Source organism: Aptenodytes patagonicus, chromosome 2 (genome assembly GCF_965638725.1).
Source record: "Aptenodytes patagonicus chromosome 2, bAptPat1.pri.cur, whole genome shotgun sequence".
Lineage (NCBI taxonomy): Eukaryota > Metazoa > Chordata > Aves > Sphenisciformes > Spheniscidae > Aptenodytes > Aptenodytes patagonicus.
The window spans coordinates 70,883,660-70,901,377 of NC_134950.1; the positions used below are offsets into that span (position 1 = coordinate 70,883,660).

Sequence of the window (17,718 nt, forward strand, 5' to 3'; positions counted from 1 at the left end):
AAGAAGTTCTCCCTGGGATCAAGGATATGAGAGATTGTGATTCTTCTGACTAGGAGGTGTACAGCCAGCATTTTCCTGCCATCCTTTGAAACTGATGTAAGGAGCAGCTTCTGTCAGGCAAAACAGCAGTATTCTTGTATTACTCTGCTTGGATCAAGACTAGCAGAAGACTGGCCAGGATGACAGGCTGTGATGTTTGTAGTGATGGTTTGGGAGCAGCATCCCATTGCTCACCCTCTCCCAAAAGTTCAGTAAAATGACATCTGTATGCTCTCAATAGTGAGTTGAGGAATATGTTTTCTGATGTAAAGGGATGATGGAGGCTGGTACTCAGTGTGGAATGATTTTTTTTTTCCTTGTAGTTTCACAAGAAGTTTAAAAGTGTCATTTTTTCAAGTAAGGGGGGAGGAGAATGTTTTCTGTTTGGAGAGGGAAGGGAGAGTAGAGGCAGGCAGGCATGGAGGTCTGTATAGAGGACAGAATGGTCAGGCTGTCTGCTGACAGCAGCCTGTTCTTACAGTAACCAAGGGAAGGCCTCCTACCTGCTGAGATGATACGGAGGAGAAACAAAGAAGAGAATATCATTTGAAAGGGAGGACAAAGAAAGAGACAACCAAGATAAAAGTCTTGAAGCCAGGAGAAGGCCCTGAGAAAAGGTGATGAAGATGACCAATGAACACTTACACAAATGGCCTTCAGCCACAGCCCTTCCGTTCCAGGGGCAACTGACTGAAGCCACATCCACAGTCAATGAGCCCAGAGCTGTAAGTGCTTTTTGTCAGGAGAGACTGAGCAGATTGTGGCTCCAAAGACAAGAGCCACTTGCCAATGATGCAAGTGAGAACCCTTGCATTTTATATTGGTGATCGTACCCGAGACCCAAAAGACCTGCGCTGAGGGCATAGGTATCATGTACTATCAAAGGGTGCTTTCCACAGAGATGTGACAAAACTGAATCAGTTTCTGATTCAAAGCTGGTAAGAGGCTATTGAACAAATGTAGACAGGCTCAAGTACTATAAGCCAAATATTATTTTTGGGGAAAAAAAAAAGGCAAAACCAATAGCCTGGTGAGACCAAGAACATGCACACACCACTTAACGATGGAAAAGCAAATGAGAGGGACAAGTTTGTTGGTGAGAACAGCACTTCTGTTATGCTTGGTTGGACTAGATGACCTTTAAAGGTCCCTTCCAACCCAAACTATTCTATGATTCTATGCTTCTCTGATCCTCCATATAGCTTGCATAAATTGGTAAGGGAGGGCCTAGGCAGACTGTAGGACTTGGCCTGCTTAAGAAAGCCATGTTTTGGGGCATTTCAAGGAGCCCAACAACTTAGCTTTCACACTCCTTCTGAGAGCATCCTCACACCCAGATAGGAGCCACACAAAATGTAAGGCAAGATCAGACTTCATTACCTTCCTGGCAGATTTACCACAGATTACCAGAAGTATACAAATTTCCTGTGTTCACAGTAAATCATCTCCTCTTACCTCTTGTCCACATGTAATCACTTAGACTCACAGAACGGCCCTTATGAGCAAGGCCTGGGGGAATAATTTCTTCATTTTCTAACGTGCACATGCACACACATATACAATAGTAGAAGGCCATATAAATTTAAAAAAAAGTAGTTGGTGACATGAATTGGTTTCCGCTTCCTCCTCTGTTCTACTGCTTTCATTTCTTGTAAAGTTAGTAAGAAGATCATTACAGAGAAAATGTAACTTGAGAAGGAACTTATATGCTCCCTCAAGTTATACCTCTCCAAAGGGAGATGCTGAATGAAAGCATCACTATCCCCTTAAGGTTCTGGAAAGTAGGCCACAGGAGACACACAGGTTGTACACCTCCATATCCTATTCCCCTCAAAAGATACTAATCTCTTCCGTTAGCACGCTAGTCTGTATTTTAATTCTACCAGAGGCACCATCACCACTACTCTCTTCATTGTATCCCACTCTCTTTTTCAAAATGACACCCTGTTTTGTTCTCGTTTGTTCTTAAAAACTCCTTCTAGTAAAAACTCTGTGCTCTGTGGCATTTATCAGTATTATTTAATTTATATTCTCAAACAGATTCTGAACTGCTGACGCTCAGAGCAGCAGTGAAGTATTTTTGCTATATCCACCCTCGTAAGTCAGCTCCCTCACACAACCTAAAACATGCCTGTCTCAGATGAAGAAAGTATCCATTTTCCCTTTTCCTCTCTGTGTATAGGAGAACCACATATATGGATATATTTATCATAATCTCACTTTGCAAAACAGTATTTTTCAAGGTTTACTGTCTCTTTTAAAACTAATTTTCCAATCTTTAAAATTATCTTATTTTACATATAGTTTTGCATGTAAAGTTGTAAATTATTTATCTTTTTATACAAAAACTTGAAGGATTTGCCTGGCATTTTTAGAAATTTGTTCATTAAAAAACCTGTTTATAAGGCAATTTTCCCAAATATTGTATCATTTTGTAGGTTAGATTGTTTCTCTAAATATACAGCATGTTTTTCAAACCAAAGAGACCAAGAGTAGGTTCCTCAATCAATTTTTAACTGAAATACATGGAGTAATTTTAAAAAAAAAATTTAAGTTAAAAAAAAAACCAAAACCAAACAACCTTGATCTTAAGGCCTTCCTTACAATTGTAACCTTTTCTAGGGCAAGCCGCTCTGATGAATCCAGAGAGAATAAGCATAATTTGTAAATATCAGATTGCTTTCACTCACATAACTAAGTATGGATTTCAGTGTGTAAATTCAGATATGAGAGTCAAAATGTTTCTAGTGACATCATGGGAGTTGATGACACTGTTGTGAATATATTATGAGGCTGTGGATGCAGTTTAATGGCATCACTTCTGGCTCCACCATTCACCTGCCGTCACTGCGAATCTTTGAAACATCCCGTTACACCTGAGTCTCTGTCAAGTGAAAACCCTAATTCTCAGGCTTGGGTTCTCATTTCTGCAATAAACAAAGTAGGTAACTTGGGGAAAGCACTTCTCTACCTCTGTGCCTCCGTCCTCCACCGGTCTCACCGAGGCAGTGTTTCTTTGTTACGTTCTGTGCAGATCTCATCTAGTACAATTTCACCTGTTCTAGGACAGGGGCTTTCTTCTATGTTATACGGAGCCATTTTTAAGAGGATTCCAGGTACTGCTATTGCAAGGCACGGAAAAATAATAATCACTTCCCCTGGGACTGTGAGTCTGAGCTGTTTGCTCTTTGATAGCCTAAAAAAATAGTAAAATGCATATATCTGAGCAAAGTGTTACCTTCATAGTAGAACCAAAAGCTGATGGATGAGTGAAAAAAAAAAAAAAAGAGGAAAAAAACCCCAACCTACTTTAAAAGCAAGACCTTGTGTAGTAGTCTATGCAGTTGATCTTGCCCTTTGCTCTGAAACAGCTGGTAAAAGATCCTATGAAGTGCAGTGTGGTAAAACTGAACACTGATCTGATCTGTTTACGTAACTTACATGTTCCCACTGTTGCTTGCAGTTAATGTACGGATTTTCTTGAAATCAAGCTTATCGGATACATTTCTTAAGGCCTGTGAAGCGTTTCCTGTATGTAAATTCAGTGGGCCTGAATACAGAAATTTCACTTGCCCGTCAACTTTTCATGTTGCATATACTGAGAAAATCTAACCTGGGAGGTTCATTACTAGAACAGTTTCATTACTTCTGCTACTGTATCGTTATCAGACAGGCAACATCCTGAATTCGAGTAGAGGAGATGCTTGTTGGTTTGGGTTTTTTTTCATTTTGCAGCAACTAGAATTAATAGATGGAGGAGTGCCCTTCACAATCACACATGAAGAATGCAAATAGCTGTTTATAATACTACAGCTCCCACATTAAACTATTCTAAATGGGTCTTCATTCCTGTAACTCTTGTGAGGTGAATTGTTAATATTCGATTATCAATAGTGATGTCACAAGGCAAATGCAACTGTATCAGAGGGATCAGCCCAAAGTCAAAACCAAAGTTTACAAGGATTGAGATGAAAGAAATCGATATAAATAACGAGAGGGCAGTGCTACAAGGCTCTGCAGTGGTGGACTTGCTAACCCTAAACCCTTCCACCTGAATTCTAACAAGTAAATCAAAGCGCTCGTATCTGGATCAAGGCACTTTCCAGCTTTGCTTTAGTGACAGGGGAATGGGCATTACCCAGAAGCTGCAGGGTGATGTTCAGACGCGGCTAACAAACCACCAGCTCAGCTTTTCTTTTCCACAGGGCAAGCACTCTAAATGCTCCTCCTCCCCTTAACTTGCTGAAACTTGCAGCTGTGATTCACAACCTGACCAACAGTGATAGATAACAAACCACTGACCTTGAGGGCGGCTTTGTGTGTCAGCCTTCTTATTGCGTTGAGTCACCGCACTCCTCGTGTGTGTTATTTTAAGTAGCACATTTATCAGCCAGTACCAAACAGAGTATGTGGCCATGTGTATTTTATTAGCGGGTTTTGAGTATTTAAAAAAAAAAAATCAGAAAAAAAAATCCACTTTATTTCAAAAAAGGCTTGAAGGCTCTGACACACTTTAAATATCTCCTTGTTTTCAGTTACAACATAAGGAATCTATATGGATGCTAATATGTTTGCATTTGTAGCTTTTCCAGGCTTTTTTTTTTTGCCTCCCAGCACACTGCAGTATAGCAATGTCAGAAATATACCATTCCCCATAACAGGACACATCTGTGGTGAATCTGCACAGAAGCAATTAATTTCCTTGTGGTATTTTTACACTGGGGGCTTAATTCAAGTCCCCATTATATAAACAAAAAGCTCTAGACAGCTCCTGCTGCCTGATTAAAAAAAAATATATATAAAACAAATCAGATTGAGAAGGGCTGTTTGGCCTAGCACTGCTACAGGCAATGACTTGTAATGAGGCATCCCAACACTAATTATGAAGCTTATTAAAGAGAATTGTCTAAGTTGTACTAAAGTGCATGCTATAATCATGTTAAGGGAGACACGCATACTGAATTGGGGTCCTCCAGTTTCTTCTTAGAGAAGTGGACCCACTACTTAATGAAGCCAATTTGGGTCTCCATTTATAGCAGCAATATTATTGTGCTTTTCAGACTGGTCAAGATGAATTTGATGGAGAGGCAGGTGGGAATCCCAGCAGCTTGGTGATAATTCACACATCATAGCCTTCACAACTAACTAACATCTGCAGGCAAGTGGGCCAAGAAGCTGTCAAAAACAAATACTTCCAATCCAGGATTTTATTATTAAACTTCTCCCAAATCTTCACTAAGGCTGAAAAAGCAGTATTTCAGTGTACTGTTTCAGGAAAGGGGGGGGGGGGGGGGGGGGGGGAGATTAATAAAGATGTTAGGAGGCTGAACTGCTGTGAGATTTGTTTAATTATTCCCCACAGTACTGCCCCAGCAATCTGCTGACATTTAGCCCCGACCTTGCAAATCCTCAGTAAATATTAATATATCAACTCAAACAGGGACCGTTGTTTTATTGGTTCACGGAGCTCAGAGAGATTCGCCACAGCAGTGAAAAATAATGTGCAGAACTGAGGAAGAACGGCTCCTTTGATATCACCTTCTGCTGCACACATGTGCTGGGAGCATCAACAAAATGGAAATTCTGTTACTTTGCCACAGCTGTAGAGTGACACTTCAGATGCCTTTGCTTCCCTTTGTACAGCCTGCTGGAATAATCCCAAAACCACAGTGGCAAGAGATTAGAAAACACACACACGCGCGCGCGCGCGCACATATACACACACACAGAGGAAGAGAGAGAGAGAGAAAGAGAGAGATCACGTTTTATTATCTGACACAGTGAAAATTTTAATAATGGTAAGCTCCCATTTTAAAACCTAATAAGCTTTGCCCAGAACAATGAGCGTGCTAATAAGAGCCAAGGAGAGCTAAGCGCAATCCACTGGAATCTGTTTACTACGGTGACTTTGCTGTTTGCCTCCATGAGCGCCACATAAACTTCTTTTTTCTCCGAACAGTTGCCCGTATTGACTGCTTCCTAATGTATTTTATGTGCCTACCAGTCCTCACAAATCATGACAAAATACCCCCAATTTATTTTCTCCCTTTTATTTGCTTGCGTTAAATGTAAATGTGCATTATTAAAATATCTTCTCATAACTACACTGCCATTACTAATAGGCGAGTGTTTGATGTGGGTCAATACTGCATCCAAAATTCTTGGGTTTAGGGGAAAGGGCTGCTGTGCAACATTTGGCATTCAGATGTATTGAGCTGCAGAGTTAATGCGTGATTAATTTTATTCATAAAAATGTTAATCACTTCATTGTGAGATCTTTTTAACATTCTGTGCACCGAACACCTTTTAACTTCTTTTTCACACAAGCTCACAAATGTATTTAATATTTTCAAACATTCTGTTATTACCAATAACACTGGTAATTAAACATACATTTAAAATGCAATAAAAAGCTGGCAAGTAACGGCACGGCACCGAACACAAATGGAAGCCCGTTGCCCGCTGCCTCTCCCGTGCCCCCTCCCCCTTGGCAGCAACTGACCAGTTTCTTTAACGTGCACTTGTTTGCAGAGTCCCGGAGGCATTTTTTTTCCTCGAGCATGCTTCAACCCTCATCGACACAGCCGAATATCGTGAAAATAATACAGCCCTGTAGCACACTATAGATGGTGCTAAAAATACTTCTCAGGGAGGGGAGGATCACAGCGTTGGGCACATCGCGGCAGGTTGGGGGCTCCGGGGGTTTTGTTTTGGGTTGGGTTGGGATGGGATGGGGGGGGGGTGTTGAGACAAGCACTCGAGCCTCATCCGAGAGTGGTGTCAGGCATTGGTGGGTGTGCCGGCTGCACTCACTGACTTCTTGTTTCCAGCTGGGCAAGGCTATTGTGAGCGTATTCAGCCAATGCACTCATGAAACTGGATAAATGGATTAGTGGATCAGAGACACCATCGGCATCTTCAAAAGGAAAACAGCAGCCTGCAAAAAGACTGACATTTGTGTACTGGGGCAGAGGGTGTGTGAATGCTCTGCCTCCTCCAAAGGGACAAGACAGTGATAAACTTTCCACACTGACCACCTCACTTTGTGCTACAATTGACCAACAAAATAAATGGATTGCTTCATTGTTTTTGAACCGTAGGCAGCACAGGGAAAGCGCTACTTGCACAGCAACAAAGGACAATGTATTGTGTGGGGCCAACAGCTCAAAATAAAACCTTTAATTATCTACGGGTCAGCCATAAATCTGGAATAAAAATAAATGTTACTTTTTAAACTCGCCTTTAATTCTGCACGGAGTTTACACCAGCGCTTTCTATTCTCTCAGGAGAGGCACTACCGGGACTCGGTGTGCGCCCCACGTTTGCATTTCTGCATTAGCTTGACTTCAGAGGAACATGTTGGGAAACAAGTTTGGCTATCAGACGTGAGGGATGTCTGTAATGCTAATTAAAGTAAGTAAGAACAGATAAAAAACATATTTTTTCTACTTTTTTTACAAACACCCATGCATGTATTCTCTTCACACACACAAAAGAGAAGCCAAAACTAGTATCAATAACAGTGACGGGACTCGAGTAAACTAATTCCTCACAGAAGTACATTGTTTCATTTTAAGAGCTCATATTGTCGAAGTCTTAAATTTTGAATACCTATTTCTATGGGGTTTTCAGCCTCCTGGTATTTCCAGCGACTCCTGTCCACATGGCTGGTTTTACAGGCAAGCTATGAACGGCACTGCATGGGAGCACTGCACAATGGGGAACACCAACCTCGCCAGGAGCCGTTTATGTAACTTTTCACTGGAAAACACGCCACGCAGCCCATGTTTACTACATGTTCCAGTGTTTTACTTGATTTGTTAGTCCCAGGTAAGATTTACTGCTGAAACGTAAAACTTGGCGGTTCGAAGCCTGGAATCAGGCCCCACGTCCCTCCTCACCGCAGCCCCCAAGAAGCCGGTGGTGGGCTCAGGCCCTGCCGGCCACCTCTGTGGCCCTTCCCAGGACCGGCGGTCCCACATGGTGCAGCTCCACGTCTGCCTCCCGCTTCCCGCAGGCCGTCGGGGACCTTCCCCGGGCAGTTCAGGCCACGGCCGCCTGAGCCATGGCGGGTAGCTGGGTTTCGGGGCCTGCGGGTGGCACATGCGGGCCTGGGGCTCCCCTCCATCCGCCAGCAGGCCTGCGGGGAGGCGGGTAGTGCCAAACGCGGGACGTAGGCGCAGGGAGGTCGCCGAGGTGGCAGGGGGGCCTCAGCCCCAAACTGAGCCCGGGGCAGGGGGAAGGAGGACGCGTGCCATGGCCCACGTTTGAGGCTCCCTTTCGCCGAGCACTTATTACTCATCGGCCCTTCCCCTGCGCTGCTTGTGTGCCGACAGCCTGCCCAGCGTGCCTCCGCCAGCCCCAGCCATTCTTTACACCTCGCCTTTTAAGGACATTTGGGAATTAAAAAAATAAAAATAAAACAACAGCATCAGAACTGGCCAGGCGATGGAGACTCCCTGTAACACCTTCCCTCCCCAGCTGCAGCGCAGGCACCGGCCTCCGCCGAGACGCCCGGGCCTGCCGGCAGGCTGGGCCCCGTAGGCCGGACAGGGCACACCCCGGGTCAGCCTGAGCCCCTTCCCCGCCCCGGGCTGCCCACCCACACGGCGGGCACCGGGCAGCCCACCTGTCCCCTGGCCGAGGGGGACGGGGAGGGTGAGGCAGCGCCCCGGCAGCCCCTTCCCCAGGGCGGGGGCCGGCGGGGAGACGGCGTGGGGCGGCGGTGGGCGCGGGCGGGTGGCCGGGGGCTGGCCGGGGCAGGGGAGCCGCGGCTGCGGGAGCCCCGCCGGGCAGAACTAATGCCGGACCCGCATTGTCCCCCATCAGCCGCCGGGTTATTTCAATACGAGCCTGTTTAACACGGGCCGGTGGCCGGCAGCGGCGAAGACCCATCTCTCCTGCCGGCCCCCGCCTCCCCGCCCCCGCCGCTCTGCGCTCTTTGTAATAGTCTCGTCTACAAGGACGATTGAAACTTTATAGTGCATGATTCATAGAGCGGGGCTGCGCTCGGAGCCGCGGTGCATATTACATTAATCAGTGTCAGGTCACTAAAACAGAGATATGAATATGAATTCTCCATATTGCAGGGGAGATAAATGTGCTTGTGAATAATTGATCGGCACCCACGAAAAAAAGAACAAAAAAAAAAAAAAAAAAAGGGCGGGGGGGGGGGTAGGAAACATAGTCACACAATGAAAGTTACCGGGAGAAGACCTAACGAGCCCCGCGATGAGGGCCGGTGCGGGGCTCACGGCGGGACCCGGCGGCTGCGGGCAGCCCGGCCCCGCAGCGCGCCCCCGCCACGGCTCCAGCCGGTCGCTGCCAGCAGCGGCTGCAGGGCTGCGGGGCTGTTCAAGTTTAGCAGCGAGCGCGTCGAAAACTCAACCAAAGCAACAAAAAGGGATGACAGGAGCCGGGAACGACAGCGATCATAGGAACGAGCCAGTTTAAGCACAGGCACCCTACTAATTTTCTCGTTCCCTTTCTCCGGGTTCCCTCCCCCCCCTCCCCCCCAGTTAAAAATAGACTACTTTTTCAGAATAAAACAGAAAAAGAATAAAAAATGAGGCATGCATACCAATGAGCACGTTTCATAACTACGTCTCTGTGACAAAGCCAAACCCCCGTAAAGCTGCCGTTTGCTTTTAGTGTGTTCTGGCAACTGCTAATTTCGGAGTTTGCTGAACTCGAGATTATATCAACTTTCCAGTGTTCTTTCTTCACAGATTTCTGCCATTCTTCTGCTAATGCTAAGTAAATAATAACAGAAAGAGGACAGGGAGCCAGTTTTTACTGGGGGAGGACGGAGGATTATGCAAACGTATGAAAAATGTTTTCTGCCACCCTTTTAAATAGCACGAAAATGTATCTTGGCGCTCGGTTGTTGTTCTAGAAGAAGTATTACTCGATGTAGCTCCTATCCGATTCAACGCAAATTTTCCCGTTGACTTTATTTAATCAGGTTCGGGAACCGTCATCGCTTAAAAAAAAAAAAAAGGAAAAAGAGGTGGGAAACTAGGACTTTCCAATTTACTCTTATCAGCTCGAAGCATTCCCAATTAAGGCAAATCGTTTAGCTTAAGCTTCTCCTTTATTATTCTCCCTACACTCCGGTATTTGCTGGTATACATCTGCCAGGTGGATCTCAATGAAAATGGAAAATACGACAGAAAAAAACTACAAATTATTTTCCTGCCAGGGTGACGTAAACGGTCGTTCCTAGCACGGCTCACGTGACAAGCGAAACCTAGGAAATATGGAGCCCCGCTCCTTCCCCAAACTGGCGCGGCGCGCCCTCGGCGGGGCTCCCCGCGGCGGGGAGCGGGCGGGGGCGGTGTGTGCGCATCCCGCCCGGCCCCGGCCCCGCACCGCGCACCGCGGCGCACCGGCAGCCTCCGAGGGCTCCGTGCGACAATGCAATGACCGCTCGCCCGCGCCCGCTCTCGCTGAAACTTCCTCCGGGAGACATGGCCACCTCGGTGTGGCTAGCGGGGGAAACAAGCGGAATCGCCTCTCGCCTTCAGGTGACAGCTAGGCTAAGGCAGCAGCCCTCGGGGACTGCTGGGCGCTTAGGCGCGCACCCACGCGAGAGATTTTCTCGCTTGAACAACACGACGTTTCTCAGCTCGGCGCTGCGGCTGGCCTTACTACTTTTGGGCTTTCCCTTTTCTAAGGGAAGCCACTTGCGCTCTTGTCCAGAAACTTTGGAAGCGGCTCAAGCGCCCTCCGTCCGAGCACGCAGCCCGCGGCGCCGGGCGCGCTCCTCCCGCCGGCGGCAGGCAGCCTCCCGGGCCGCCCCCGCCTTCGCCAGCCGAGGGGGGAGGCGGGAGCCGGGTGCTTCGTCCCATCCCCGGCAAACGCTCCGGGCGCGGTGGGGAGAGGCGGTGGACGGTTCTGGCTCCGCGCTGACCCCCGCGGGGCTTCGTTCACCCCCGCCGTAACCCCCTCAGCTGGTTGGGGAGGGAAGCGGTCACAACCTTGGCGTTGCTGGGGGAAAGGGGGGGGGGGGTGGGAAATTCAAACGTGCAGATGAAAATAGAAATCGAGTTCTGCAGCAGAGTCTGCTCTAGAGGTGCTGAGGCTTCCGCAGGCGGAAAACTGCCAGCCGAGATAACTAGTGGGAATTACCACTCTCCGGAGGATAATCAAAACTGGAAGCACGCTCCGGAGGACGTTGCTGGCTTTTTGGCTGAACTAAAGGCGGTCGGCCTGGCCCCCACCCCCCACCCCCCACCCCCCCCTTCCCCACCCCCGGCTGAGCGGAGCTGCGGGCCGGCACCTCGGGCTGCCGCCGCGCCGGGCGAGGGGACGGCGCCGCGGCAGCCCACAGAGGGCGCTGCGAGCCTGCCCAAAGCCCGGCCCGCGCCCCGCCGCTCGGAACCGCTCGGCTCCGCTCGGAACCGCTCGGCGCTGCCCGCCGCGGCGGTCAGGGAGCGGGAGGGCGCGCGTGCTGCCGCTGCGCGCGTCTACGCGCGCAGCGGCAGCACGCGCGCCCTCCCGCTCCCTTGCTCTCCACAGTTCAAGCCCCTTCTGACGTTAATATGCCGCAAAGCGACACCCCCCCCCCCCCCGCTCCCCTCTCCCCTCCTCCCGAGCCCGCCTGGCACCGCCGCCTTCGGCTCCGCCTCGCAGGGCATCGCCGCCCGCTTTCCACATGCCATCTCCCCTTTTGGAGGAGCGGTGCCCGCCTATGACAGGCGGGCGGGCGGCGGAGAGGGGCCGGGGCCGGGACCGGGACCGGGACCGGCCGGCGGCGGCGGCGCCCCGGACCGCCGGGTTGCTCGGGGCCGGCTGCGCCGCCCGCGAGGAATTTGGGAGCCGGGCCGAAGGGGGGCGAGGGGCGGCCGGTGCGGGGGCTTGCAGCTATTCCTTTTGAATTGATAGGGAAGGGAAGGCAATTCCGTCAGGTTTACACCAGCGCTGGTCTGACGCGCCGTGTGGTTTTACAGGCGTGAAGTCTTTTTTCTTCCCCCCCCTCCCCCTTTTTTTTTTTTTTTCTTTTTTAAAGACGTCTTCCCTCTCCCTTTTCCTGACTGAAAGCTAAGTTATTACGGTTTGGTTAAAACCGTAATATACTCTTTTGTTGGAACCGTTACCAACGCGGGACTGCCTGCGATTTAGGAAAAACAAAACAGCTAAAAGCCAGAAAGCAAACTAACTGATGCTGTGCCGGGAACCGCAGACGTCAAAATGCGTCTCCCTTCAGAGACAGCCCTTCAGGTATCCCGCACAAAATCTATTTCGCCTGACCTGTTTCTCCGAACCACCTGAAAAACGCAAAAAGCAGAAGCCTACCGCCTCCGCTGCTTTGTCAGCAGATCCCCAAGCGATAGCTCACCGAGACCCCTCTGTGCCTGCGATGATTTTGCAGCTAAATCAAGATCAATATTCTGATCTCTGACAAGAATTTTATTAATATTTTATCTGAAAATCTCGTCTCGTTTCCGACGAGTCCTGGTTTGGGGTTGGTTCAGTTTGGATAGGGCGTCACCACATTATTTCTTAATGACTTTCCCAGCTGCTTCTTTCCATTTTCCACCATCAACAACCATCTGGTATCTTATTAGCACCTCAATGCTCATTTAGTGTTCTCATTTAGGAGAAAAAAAGAAGTAAACACTCAAAATATTACACCTTTTAACGGACGTCTTTGGAAGATTAATGCCTTTATAAACCGATAGATTGTCTCTCTCAGTCCCTTTTTAACCAATAGATCGGAATCGCAGAACTTTCTTCTGGGAAGTGCAAGGGCTGCCATTTTTTTTTTTTTTTCCCTGCTAAAATTGTGCTTAATCTCACAGGGAAAATCTTTCGCAGCCTTATTTCCTCTGTGTTTATTTAAAGCGTAAATCGTTACAAATAATTCTATTTTCTAATCTATTATTTTTTTCGGCCTTCGGTCGGAATGTACACCAAAGCACTAAAGCTCTTGATCCCACGGGTTTGGACAGCAAAGTTATACACTAGGGAACTGTGAGAAAACTTGTCCCTTTCATTTCAAAGAATGTATTTTATCAGGTAAGTGGAAGTCAGATCCGTTTCTGTTCGGAAAATGGATACTACAGGACACGTCTGATTCATCACAATTGAAAAAATAACTTTAATTTTACTAATCAAGAACCAGCTTCACTCAGCTTCCTGAATTTAGGTGTATGGAAAGGGAAGCTCGCAGCTTGTTTTCGACAAAATAGCTACAAGAGTCATTAAAAGCTTGGGTTTGGTATTTTAAGTTTCGGTTACCCAAAGGCAAAAAGACTTGACTTTTTAGAAAACAAATTATAAATGTTTGAATAGATTTGTAATATATGTATAAGATCTGCAGCAACAGAATACATACCTGAAGAGAGCTCATAATTTCATTTAGTTTATTAGACAAAAATATATGATTTAGACAAGTTTTGCTGACGCGCTATTTACAATCTGAAATCACTCTATATACAGAAAAAACACAAACACATGGGAAACATTTACCAAACAAATAATCAAGAATGGTTAGAATAACACGATCTGAAATGGTACAATGAAGAAGGGGATCCATCTACAGATTTGTGTAATCGCTTTTATGGATTTGCACCACCTTATTGCAAAAAGAGATTGATGGGAGTCGTTTATATCGTTTCCTTTTTTTTTTTTTTTCTTTCTGTCCTTAATACCAGTCTCTGTAATATTTTTTCACCAAACCATTTAATCAAGCGGAAGGGAGAGCTGTTAAAATTCTCGGTGCTCCCTCTTGCTGAGCCAAAGAGCTGCAGGGGGGAAGGGAGGAAGGAAAAAAAAAAAAAAAGACGTAACATCTTTCAGGAAAAAAAAAAAGAGAATCCTTTCCTATAATTGTCTGTCTATTGCTATAGCATCCTAGTATTAGTTAATTGCACAGAAATCATTGTCACTGGTGTAATTAACACAAGATCTTTTGAGGTCTGTTAAGTTTCAGAAAAGTTACAGGCTGACTATGTACAATTGCAATTTAGCCTAACTTTGAAAAGATTACAGCAACTTCTGTGTTGTTTCTTGTTGTCTGTATGTATTATTATGGTGATGATTAGGTGTTATAATTAGTCTTTATTATTCAATACGCTCTGTTTCACATAAGTAACATTCCTGCAGTGAAAACAAACAAACAAACTCACTTGTCACGGACAGGCTGGAAGGGCGATTTTTAGCGGCTGAGGTGGGGATTCAGTTCTTGGTACATTTTCTCTTTCTAGAAGGAGACAGAAGAAAAAAAAAAAAACAACAAAATAAAAAAAAAAACAAAACAGGAGAACCATTTTAGAATAACAACAAAAAAAATCTGGACAGTGTGCAGAGAACACACCTCCCTCTCACCCTCTTGTTCAGACGTGTGTAGGTATCTGTGTGTGTGTGTGTGTGTGTACTGCACCATTCCCTACTTTCAATATTTAAGGAGTATGCAAGCTTTTCTTGCCACATTTTTGACTGTCATTGAAATTAGTGGGAGATGAGGGTCAGGAAGGAGGGAAGGAAAGCAAAAACTCAAAGAATATGTTTTCACAGCGCTATTCCTGCCTTCTCATCTTATTTGATGGGCGTGTAGGGTGAGAATGTAATAGCCCACATGAAATGGGCTTATTGTATGCAATCAACATGCTCCAGGAAAAAAAAAAAAAAAAAGTCAACGCTAGGGTAAACTGTCTGTAACTCCGTTAAAAGCAATCAGTTACACCAGGGCTGAACCTGACACCGTTCCTCAAGGAGAAGTTCATGTGCGTGTGCTGGGGGTGGAGGGAGAGGTGGATGCCTGACGCATTCATTACCTATGTGTTTGGGGACTGGTCCTCTCTGAAGGTTTTTCACTGCTTAGGGCTCCCAGGGTTGCTGTTAAAACAGAAGGTTGTTGCTGGGCCTGGAGGTGGTGATTGTGATGAGCAGCGTGGTGGTGATTTACTCCCAAAAGGACCTCACATTTAGCAGGGAACTCTGAGTGAGGAAAGCCCCATTTGTCCAGTTGTGAAATTTGCCGATCTGGCATGTGTAGAGTCCATGGCTAGGGAGAAAAGCGGGGTGCTGGATCTGTGGAGAAGTGTGGTTAACCTGGGGAGGAGGGGGCGGAGGGGGAGAAGATTTCAGGGCACCATCGGGACTGGTTGCCGTCTCTGCCAAAGACCAAATCTTGGGTTTGCTGTGAGATGGCATCTGTAAATTGTTCTGTCCCCCGGGACTGATGATTCGCGTGCTGTTGTCAGAGGCCTCCTTCACCATGGCCAGCGCGTCTTTGGGTTTCAACCCTTCAGACCCTGACAGCGCCAAATCCTTCTCCTTTTCCAAGTGCTCCTCTTCACTGCTTTGTCGCAGGAGCTCGGGCTTCTCCTCCTCTTCCTCGTTGCTCTGCTCCCCATCGTTCTCGTCGATTTTATCTATGTCTATGCTCTCCAGGTCGATTTCCTCGTCGTCTTCGTTCTTCTCGGGGTCCCCCTCATTGTCACTCCCGAAGAGTTTGCATCTTCTTGGTCCTTACTCCTGGAGCCCCAGGTCACCTTGTTCTCCTTCTTGAGCCGCCGGCGGGCGTTGGCGAACCAGGTGGAGACCTGAGTGAGGGTCATCTTGGTGATGATGGCCAGCATGATCTTCTCGCCCTTGGTCGGGTAGGGGTTCTTGCGGTGCTCGTTGAGCCAGGCCTTGAGGGTGCTGGTGCTCTCCCGGGTGGCGTTTTTGGGCCGCCCCGGGTCCCCGTACTGGAACTGTCCGTAGGGATAATAGCCGGGGGCAGTGTGGGCAGCAAAGGTAGCAGGGTGGACACCCGGATTATCTTTCAGCTCGTACTGGGAGCCCTGCAACACATTCAGACAAGCGGAGAGGAAAAAGCACATCAATTATCTCGTTAGCGTCTCTAACAGACCTGAATAGGCTACTCCGGGAGCCGGAATACGCCTTTGAGCGGTGCAAAGGGTCTTCACAGGCAAATTCGGCCCTCCCCGCTCCAGGCTCTTCACGTTTAGATCAGACAGAGGTATTCCCAAATGATCCCCCCTCTTGCTGGGAAAGGAAAAGAGAGGGGCTAAGCTGGGCTCTGCCAGACACTGTGCGTATTTTCTCCGCCAACCAAATCAAATCAACGATGGAAACGCGGCAACTTCGCGTTCTCCTCGGCGAGACAATTTATTGTGCCCTCGAAATTACCAGGCAGAGAGAGCAGGTACCACGCCACGGTTACAAACTACTGCCTGCGCACAACGCCGCATTTATCTACAAAATATCCAGGAGGATATTACAAATGCACGCAGAGCATTCTTCTTTGGCCCCAGATCTGCCTTTAAAAAGGAGTTGGCGTGAGACGAGACTGGGGAGATGAATGCACAACTTCAGTACGAAGACACTTATAATGTAAGAGATTTTCCACACACAAGCCACCACCACCACCACCACCCCCGCCCCCCAAATCATACACTAACATTCTGGCGTAAAACATTAACTTCTAACTGTTAGAAGAGCCTTTAAACTCTGGAATGAAAACTGATCCACGCATTGTAGAATATGGATATGGCAGACACTTTATCTCGTAAGTTTTACTTTGATCTGGGCAGAGCCAAACACAAATTGTTTACAAGCGTTTAGAGACGGTGATTTATTTGCAATCAATATTCTTTTTATCATCAGTAGTAAAACACAGCAAGTCAAATTATCCCATCAGGTGTTTTGGTAAATAACATTTTATCTTGCTAGCAACCTCATTAGGCCTCATTATTACCGCAAGTTGTCCAGATATTAACTTAATATTTTAGCTCTTGATTTACAAATGCTCAGACATTTTGGAATTTATTGCAAAATATCACCGTCATGGTAAATCACTGTAGTAAAAATACCAGGATACTTTGCGAGTAGGGAAGGGAACTGTTCCTAAATAGCTAACATTTAAAGCCGTTTTCTTTTTTTCTTGCTTCTACCACAATCTCGCTTTTTTTTTCTAGTCCAGGAATATATTCTTAGCGTTACTCTTGCGAAATTTGTGTCAGCCTTAAAAACGAACCTCTTCAAAAATGTCCGCGAAGAAACTAATCTAACTTTGTCAACAGTTAAAGAGGAACATGTATTTTAATTTCAGAGACAAAGCTTGTACACAAAGAGAAGCCCGATGTAATTTTTGTAATGTGTAACGGAGTAGGCTTTCTGCACTCCCTTTATTCCGCTGTCTTTTGTTATTGTTGCTGAACTGATATTTTTTGTGTAATCTCTGCTGGGAATTCCTTTGAAGAAGCACTTGTAAATCACTCATTGCTCCTGTCTCAACTTTTACTGCATTTCCAAAATCAAGGTTAAAAAAAAGTAGGAAATGCATGCTGTTAAAAGTGCCTTCGCAGGAAATGTTCGCAGCACAAAATGATCTGTTTTCAGATGCTGACCCTTGTTCAACAGCGTATCTACCTACTTGCCTACATATATGTATTAAAAACCCCTCACAAGTTACGCCTTGCATGCACCAGTTATAAATATTCGCACTTTTATGTTTCGGGGGAGAGAAAAGAGGGGCATTTAGAAATTAAGTGGAACCTATGCGTACCGCCGCCGCGAAATTTGGAGATACTAGCGGCGAAAACGTTTCGACGACACCAGAGATAAAAACAGTTAGTTAAAAAAAAGATGTTTCGCTTTTTTACTATTACGTTCTGAAGAAAAGGAAGGAAGAATCCGAGGACAATCTGGGTGACGGCAGTTTGT

The 17,718-nt window shown here is 46.7% G+C and overlaps 1 protein-coding gene and 1 long non-coding RNA gene across 2 annotated transcripts in view; both read right to left on the reverse strand.

Moving 5' to 3' along the window:
* Nucleotides 1-13,391: 13,391 nt before the first annotated feature.
* Nucleotides 13,392-14,242, reverse strand: LOC143157412 (uncharacterized). Its single transcript, XR_012994784.1, has 2 exons — nucleotides 14,172-14,242; nucleotides 13,392-13,787 (listed from the first exon to the last, which is right to left on the reverse strand). It is a non-coding gene; the product is annotated as an uncharacterized LOC143157412 (long non-coding RNA).
* A 568-nt stretch (nucleotides 14,243-14,810) lies between these two features.
* Nucleotides 14,811-17,718, reverse strand: part of IRX1 (iroquois homeobox 1) — a 3,894-nt gene continuing 986 nt past the window's right edge. Inside the window, 3 exon segments of the mRNA XM_076332233.1 lie at nucleotides 14,811-14,955; nucleotides 14,958-15,500; nucleotides 15,503-15,833. Of these exon segments, the coding sequence (XP_076188348.1) occupies nucleotides 14,816-14,955; nucleotides 14,958-15,500; nucleotides 15,503-15,833 (1,014 nt within the window). The 3' untranslated portion in view covers nucleotides 14,811-14,815.